Below are 8,031 nucleotides of genomic sequence, written 5' to 3'. Positions count from 1 at the left end.
CCCCCCCCCCCCCCCCCCCCCCCCCCTTCCGTCAAAATACACCTTATCATAAGGCGACGCGCTGCGCTCGCGCATCAAGATTCGATTCTAATTTGAATTAAACAGGGTTTGATACGTCACTCGCGCGCCCGAAATTGCCAGAAGACGTCTGGGTATCCAACTAATTCTTAGTTCGCATCCTTTAGAGGTGTTCACTTTCAACATGTAAGCACGAGAGTTCAAAACAGCAAGATTTTTAAGGGAGTTCGGGGCGATGTTCTTTCTGGGAAAGAGACGAACGAGGCGCGCGCATTCCGGATGTGTTTTCTTCCCCCCCTTTTTTCCTGCTGCGAGTTATCACGCCGATTAAATGCAGCACATACCGACAATTACATTGAGCAGTTACGGTTGTGTCTGCGTTATAACGTGTGACACGCGGCCGGTTTAGGACCCGGAGGCGGACGGACGACGGGCCCTTGCTGGGTGTCTCGTCTTTCTGCTGCTCTGCGTCGCTTCCTTCCTGCAGCCTCTCGTCTTTCACAGACGAACGGCACATTTTTTATTTTATTTATTTTTTACCGCAGGTTAAACCGCGCTAAAGCCACGCGCCGCCATCCATACCTCGTATTCCAGTTAGTCAGAAGCAGCAGCCCCGGTGCCCGTTAGGATCCGTAGGGGAGACAGTCCATTGTCCTGCTGCTGCTGCTGATTCCTCCTGCGAGAGAACAGACTGAGTGCCAGCCTCCCTTCTGCTCCTCCCCCTCCCATCATTTTCCTCCCTCTCTCTCTCTCTCTCTCTCTCTCTCTCCTCTGCTACTCTTTTGCGTCCTTTTCCCTCATCCACCCCCCCCTCCTCTTCCAATTTCTGTCTTTTTTTCCAATCTCTTCAACTTCACACCCTCTCACCCTTTCCTTTCTCCCTTCCTCTTTTTTTTTTTACTTCCTCCTTTCTCCCCCTTTCCTCCCATCTCCCCAGTCTACCCGCATAACCTTTTCCATCCTTTCCTCTCACCCCCATCTCCTCACCATCAGGTGTATTAGAAGTAGGTCTCGCCCTCAGTAGATGCAGATGGGCATCAGTTTAACATGTTTACCTCATTAATTCACCATTAATTCACTGACAGACGTCAGTCATTAAGTCACGTGCACAGACAGCCGATTGGCCTCATATGACAACGTCCACTTACTCACTGTTTTAACTGACTCGGTTACCTGTTTTGGTGGCTGGCTGACTTTTTTTTAAAAAGCTGTTTGGCAGAAGCGACAGGTCAGTGAACCCATCATTTCAGTTACAACATGGAGATACAGCGACCTCTGCCGGCCAAAACAGGTAAAACTACACCACTACCACCACTACTACTATTGATACTACTTCTATTGATACTACTACTATAGTAGGCTAGTGGTGAAGTGGAGTTGTGTTATGTTTATATTATTTGATACGGACATCACAGTGGCATTAGAATTGTAACATACATTTATGCACAAGGACCAGATGCACTGTGTTTAGTGTTTATATAGAAACGCTAATTTACAACACCTGTCCACAGAAGACCTAAAAAAAAAGTTAAAATAGATATACAGATACATACACAAAATACAAAATACATGTATGTCTACAGGGGTGTTCGGGGTGAGAACAATGTTGTTTCTCTTTTAGCCATGATTTAATACCTCTGTCAAAAACATTAAAATTGTGTTGCATTTTCAATTCAGTTGGTAGACAGTTCCATAGTTTTGCTCCTTTAACAGAGAAGACTGATTGTCCAAATGAGGTTTTGCGTAATGCAATGCGACAGTTCCTGTTTACTGAGGCCCGTGTGTTGACTCTACTGGTATCTTGAAACAAATTCATTAAGCAGGGAAGGAGCATGACCATGTAGGCATTTAAAAGTAAGCTTTAAGTTGGAATAGCTTATGAAGCAGTAAGTAAGAAGTACAATCATGTGGTAAAGTGTTGAGTTAGTGTACTTAGTGACACCACGATGCATTTTCAAGTAAAAGTCACAACAATATTTATAAGAAACAAACAGCTCTCCAAAAACTCCCACGTTTAAGTCGGTATTAAAAGTAAAAGCACTAAAGTAACGTTTTCTGTAGCCCTGACTGTACACAATGTGGGTTTTTTGGGGGCAAGGGTCACAAGCCAAAAAGGTTAGGAACCACTGGCTTAGGTGTAATCTAAAAAAAGTAATCAGTAATTAAACCTGTCAAATAAACCTAGTGGAGGGAAAAAAAGTAAATCTTGCTCTCTAAAATGTAGTGAAGTTGTAGAATAAAATCATATAAAATGCTTAAGCAAAGGGAGTAAATGTACTCGGATACTTTTCATCGCTGTGCTTTACATTTTGCTTTTAATTTTGAGGTTTAACTTTTTAGAGTATGAGATTTAAAAATGAGAAATTAATTGACAATATAAGCAGCTATTTTTCATGTGTGTACAAATATGTGAAACCACTAGAACTAGTACACTATGCTGACATGACTACACGGTGAGGTTATGAGGTCAACAAAAGCAAATAACGAGATAATTAATTTACTTGCCATCATCACATTAACTGCTGCAGAGGCGTAGTATTTTTTAAACAGTAAGAAAAAAATAAGTCTTTGATTTATTTTGAAATCAATTTTTTACCGGAAATGGCAGTATCGTGTAATTGACCGTCGACATGTGTAACTGAATTAGTCTTTACTGCTCTCTAGTGGTCACTGTGAGGAACTGCGACTCTGATTTATATATTCATGCTAATACACGGTGCTAGTGTCGGTAAAGTTATTAATGTAATCAAACAATTACAGCTTTATCAAAGTAACTGTTGCAATAACCGACAGTCACGTGACTGCTGCTGTGTATGGTGTGACGCGTAACACGCTGCAGTAGACGTTCTCAGCCTCAGAGCCGTTTAATGACGTCTCTGGATGTTCTTTAGTTGAACCGATAGCAAATCTACTTCCGGTGTTATTTCAAAGTAAGGTAACTAAACTGGAAAATAAAATCAAAACAGGACCAACATGCTGATTTTTCTTTAATGCAGTTACAGATTACAACTCCGCATTCCCCAAAGGTATTACAAGTATTTACACTGATTATAATTATTCTTTAGAAGTATCAATGGTATTATCGTCATGCGAGTGTTAAGGAAATTGTTAATTTGTAGTTATATACAGCTTTTATCTAACAAAATCCCTTATGCTATAGTAATTTATTTGACATTCCTCTTTTAATCTTCTATTTTTAATTCTAGTAATCTGTGTCCTCCTTGGTGAAAATGATGGATGAATGTGAGCAGCAGACATGGTATGACCTCTGAACTGTGAGTCGAGCTGTAGTAACCAAACGTGGACAGAAGAGAGCAGCAGACTGAGGTTTATCTCAGGTGGTCATAAGAAATCCAATGCATCAAACATACGACACTGGATTTCAGAAACATATACAGTGTACATTTACTGGACTTGTGTGGCATTGAAGGAGGTTTGATAGTTTATCCTAAATGGTGATATGTCGACACTAAGCCTGCTAAATATATAATTTAAAGAAAGCTGATTTGTTAACTGTCCATGTCAAGTCTGACAATGTATAAGAATTACAATGTTCCATTTTTAAGTCAATCCCCTATACTCCGTTTTTATACATTAAAACATTTGATACACAGATGAGTATCACTTCAAATAGTTACTATATCATGCTTTAACTCATTTAAGATTTTTACTGATAAAGGCCAAACAGCCTTGATGCTGTCGACATACCTGTGGGGAAAAACAACCTTACCTTATCACGCATGGCAGCATTGGGCACAATTAGAGTGAAGGTGTACATGACTCGTCCCCTCTGGAGGCCAGCTATTGGCTGATTTCGGGAGAGGTAGACATGATTGTAGTCCTTATTTTAAAACAGGAGTCACTGCTCTGAAGATTTTTCTCTTACTCTAAAGTCAAAGTTTAGGACCTCTCTTCATTTTTTTCCACTTTCATTGACTTAACCCTTTTAACCAACATCATTCCTGATCGTAAAATACCACAAATTCATTCATTTACAGAATTTAAATCCCTTAAATGTAGTTATTTTATGTTTACTAAATGCTAAGTGGGATTTTTATTTGTTTTTACAGTCAATGACAACAAATACTGCAGCGCTCCATATTACAGCAGAAATAAACCCATAGTGGAAATCAGGAAAATAGCGTGCATTTAAACCCGTATGGCAAACAGGAGAAAATTGCGCAATGTGTTGAAAAAAAATTGTAAAAAATACAATTTTGAAGAAAGAGCTCTAGATCAAATAAAGCCTGATATTATGTTATGTTATAATGACCAGGGGATGAAAATTGTAGTTTTATTATCTTAACATTTTTGTCTTTAGGAAAAAGCATCTGTATTTGGTTACAGAGTTTATTATATAGGAGCTGAGGTTGAACTTCCAAAAAAAATAAAAAACACAAAAACAATTTAAAATGAAAAAGCTAAAATTGTACCTTGTGATGCACGAGTTTTATACACACGGGCCCAGTTCACTCATTTTGCTACACACCAACTACAATCAGTTTGCCAAAGACATTTATCGCCCAAAAAACTAAATAAATGCGAATCCACTACGACGTACTGGTTGAAAAAGCTTTAATTCACTCGTATAGCCACCCACACATGACGATACACAGATGAGAGGTCGGATGAGGCGGCACAAACAGCTGTGAGTTCTCTGGGTAGAGTAGGTACACCTGGAGAACAAACGAGCCGGCGGCTCTTTCAGCGCACCTGCTCACAGAAGAAGAAGTTCTTCAGGTAGCAGGAATGAATCTTCCCGATCAAACGAAGTAACAACAATGCATCAACACAAGGTGGTGGGGGGGGTCTACACATCTAAGCGGGAAACCTAATGAGACAATGTGTTCCTATGATAAACATCTGTTCCACCGTAATCATACACCTATTGGTTTAGCAGTCAGACAGCTGTTTGGCCTCCCAAAGGACAGTTACTCACTCTCCAGGTCGAGCAGAGGAAGCCCCCCCCCACATTCCAACATATAGAGATGATTAATATGTCCCTCTGATTACTAGTCACCCCAGCACATCATGTCTCCTTTACACGCCAACAGACCTCACTTTCAATCCTCCCCAATCCCACTATCTAATATTCTACTACTCTGATAACCATACCTCCCTCCCCCTCAGACTCTCCCCCCCCACCGCGAGGGACAGCGCTCAGCCGCTGACGACGCGTCCCGCCCAGGTCTCGTGCTTGGTCCCCGGGTTGAGGTGGGTTATGGTCACCTCCACCGCCTGGACCTTCTCCTGCCTGGGAGGGATGCAGCAGATCTTGTAGCTCACCTCGTCGCCTTCCACCGGCACGTACTCGCCCTCGATGCTGGGGGGGTGGGGGGGGAGGGGTGTTACAGGTATAGTTTAGTATTCTCCAAAACCATTCTAAACATCTGGAGGAAAAAATGTTCCGTTTGCTGCATGATAATAAAAAAATAAAAAGATTTTTTAACCAGACTGGATTTTCTATCCAGGTAACCGGAAATTACATCATGACCTTGTTTCTTTTTTAAAAATATTATGACGATGTTTTGTATGAAAATATGAAAGAAATATTGGAAAGAAGCAGCAATACACCAATATGACAAATAATTAAAAAAATTGCAAGGAGAGATACTGGATGTCAATTCCGGCTACCGTCTTTGTTTGGATGAAGAAAAAGAGATGTTTTTATTGTGCAACAGATGGAAAATCTTTTCATACACATAAAAAAGAACAAAAGAATCCCGCACACGGAGCATTACATGAGCTCATTTGAGTCCTCAGACTTTCACCAGGTTCATAGAGAGCCATACACATACGGAGGCCATCGCACTCCACCAATCAGAGGACGGCAACACTGAACTGAAAGCTCTTCAGACATAAAACGCACACGTCATACCGAGCGAGTCCAATGGCAAACCTTTTGAAGGAAGATCGAAACTGAACTTCTTTATTGCCGTTTCAGTTTCAAAGTGTTTGTGTGTGTGCGCGCACACACACACTGCTGATGTGTATGGGTTTAAAGCCTGTGGCTGATAACAAAGGCACCGTGGTGAAGGTCATCAGATATTCTGCTGTCCTCCTACACACTCCTGCAGCTCCTGTGTGTGTTTCCCTCTACTCCCACAGACCCTGACATTCTGTCAGCGATTAAAGCAGCGCCCTCACTATTCATTCATTAGAACATATTATGCCGAGTTCAAATAGACCCAGCCCCACCCAAGATACTTCCATACAAACAGGCTCGTTCTCACAGCGCACACACACACTCACTCCGAGATGTGGACGAAGATGTCGCTGCCCCCGTCGGACGGCGTGATGAAGCCGTGGCCCTTGGAGCGGGAGAAGCATTTGCACACACCAGTAAACGCTGGACCCTCTGACGCACGAGCCGTCCTGCACGGGGGGGAAGAAGAAGAAAAAGAGAAAGAGAGAGAGAGAGAGAGAGAATATCAACAAAAGACACAGATCCACCCGGTACCGAGGGGCATTTTGATAAGGCTTTAAATGGTGTCAATACGAATGGGACGGCACTCTGCTGCGCCATGTCACGTTACGACAACGCCATAACATGCGATGTACAGTTGTGGGTATTTATTATATGTATTTTTTTTTACTCCCTGATTTAAACGTCTTCCAGGCCTTTGCCTCACGAGATGAGAGGTAAAGGTCAAATAATCTATTTACTCGTTTATGTCAAAACAGCTTCAATAACAAAAGGAAATGTTTGATGAATAAATGATGTGTAATAAATACTCTGACTGCATTCCTCTGCTCTCATGTGTCTTTATGTTCCATCTTTAATTCTTAATGTTTCTGCGTAAATGTAATATGCCAGGCTTGTGCAATTACCTTTGCCCAATACTCAATTTCACTTAACAGAGCCTGAACGCATCATAACGTAAGTGAACGCAACCTTCGTTCATTAGCGGTGCTGCTAGCATTACTGCTAGTGTTGCTAGCTCTGCTCTGGTCAATGTAAACACGGACTGGTTGTTTACATTGTAACATTATCAAAGATCGGCGACTAGAAAAGCATAAATGATGTCCTGATGGCATATTTGACTGAATATTGACAGATAAAGGTAGTCAGTAAAACTGTATTTCACACTGTGATGGTTAACGTTAAACTGTGTCATTAATCTGCGGTTCAAATGCGAGCAGAACCGGGAGGGGGCGATCCGTACGGATCACGGATCGACAGTGATCCGTTACACCAGTGTCCAACAGGAAGAGCGCGAGAGTGTGTGCACTCACGCCGAGCAGGTCCTGTTTCTGCGCGTGGGCAGGGGGCTGGGGATGAGGTAGCCTCTCATGGGGGACGGGGAGCGGTCTCTGTGTCTGCAGGCCAGAGGACGCAGGGACTCTGGCGGGACAGAGGACAGTGTGTTACATCATGACAGATCACTCACGGCAGCACAGTGGTTTGCTTCTGTGCTTCCAGGACACAATGTCAAGTCACCTGAATAGTGATTAAGCATCAATGGGGGAAGAAGTAGTCAGATCCTTAACTTAACTGATCTTTAACAATGCATTGTATTCAATAAGCTTGTTATAGTTGGATTCATTTAGTTTACTTATATAGTTTGGTGAGTCTGAACTTACACCAAAGTCACACAATAACACAAACAAACTAACAGATCGAGGCAGATGTAGACCAGCAACTCCAGCGTTCTGCGAGGTAAAATGACTGTTTTTGTCGAACTGATATACATTTTTTTAGGTGGGTCTTTATTTTAGGGGCTTAATAGAAGTGTTGCCTTTACCTGGTGACACTGGAGACCGTGGGGATCCTGCAGAGGTGAGCGGAGGGGTCACGGGGCGTGATCCCTGGATGGGCGTGGCCTGAGATGACATCACGAAGTCGAGTCAAAGGGCTGGGAGGAAGGAGAGGGGGTCACTGAAGATATTAAACTCCTGGAGAGAGGAGAGCCGGAGGAGATACTTAAGAGTCTTCATGCTGAATCAAACATTTTCACATTTTTTTTCTCTCTCTCTCTCTCTCTCTCTCTCTCTCTCTCTCTCTCTCTCTCT

General features: G+C 42.4%; 2 protein-coding genes across 3 annotated transcripts in view; both read right to left on the bottom strand.

The window, feature by feature from the left end:
* Positions 1–726, bottom strand: part of LOC116399235 (neurabin-2-like) — a 28,493-nt gene extending 27,767 nt beyond the window's left edge. Inside the window, exon 1 of the mRNA XM_031876233.1 lies at positions 601–726. The gene's annotated coding sequence lies outside the window, so the exon portion shown is untranslated. The remainder of the gene's footprint in view (positions 1–600) is intronic.
* Positions 727–4,576: 3,850 nt separating this feature from the next.
* Positions 4,577–8,031, bottom strand: part of carhsp1 (calcium regulated heat stable protein 1) — an 18,076-nt gene continuing 14,621 nt past the window's right edge. Inside the window, exons 2-5 of one of the 2 annotated variants that reach the window (XM_031876260.1) lie at positions 7,764–7,914; positions 7,255–7,363; positions 6,271–6,393; positions 4,577–5,341 (exon numbers count right to left, since the gene is read on the bottom strand). In XM_031876260.1, coding sequence (XP_031732120.1) covers positions 5,179–5,341; positions 6,271–6,393; positions 7,255–7,363; positions 7,764–7,854 — 486 coding nt within the window. In that variant the 5' untranslated portion in view covers positions 7,855–7,914 and the 3' untranslated portion in view covers positions 4,577–5,178. The remainder of the gene's footprint in view (positions 5,342–6,270; positions 6,394–7,254; positions 7,364–7,763; positions 7,915–8,031) is intronic. The other variant, XM_031876261.1, reaches the window with a different exon arrangement.

This window comes from Anarrhichthys ocellatus, unplaced genomic scaffold (genome assembly GCF_004355925.1).
Source record: "Anarrhichthys ocellatus isolate YVR2014 unplaced genomic scaffold, GSC_Weel_1.0 scaffold106, whole genome shotgun sequence".
Lineage (NCBI taxonomy): Eukaryota > Metazoa > Chordata > Actinopteri > Perciformes > Anarhichadidae > Anarrhichthys > Anarrhichthys ocellatus.
Note: the sequence above shows the minus strand (reverse complement) of the source record. Positions and strands in the feature narration are given on the sequence as shown.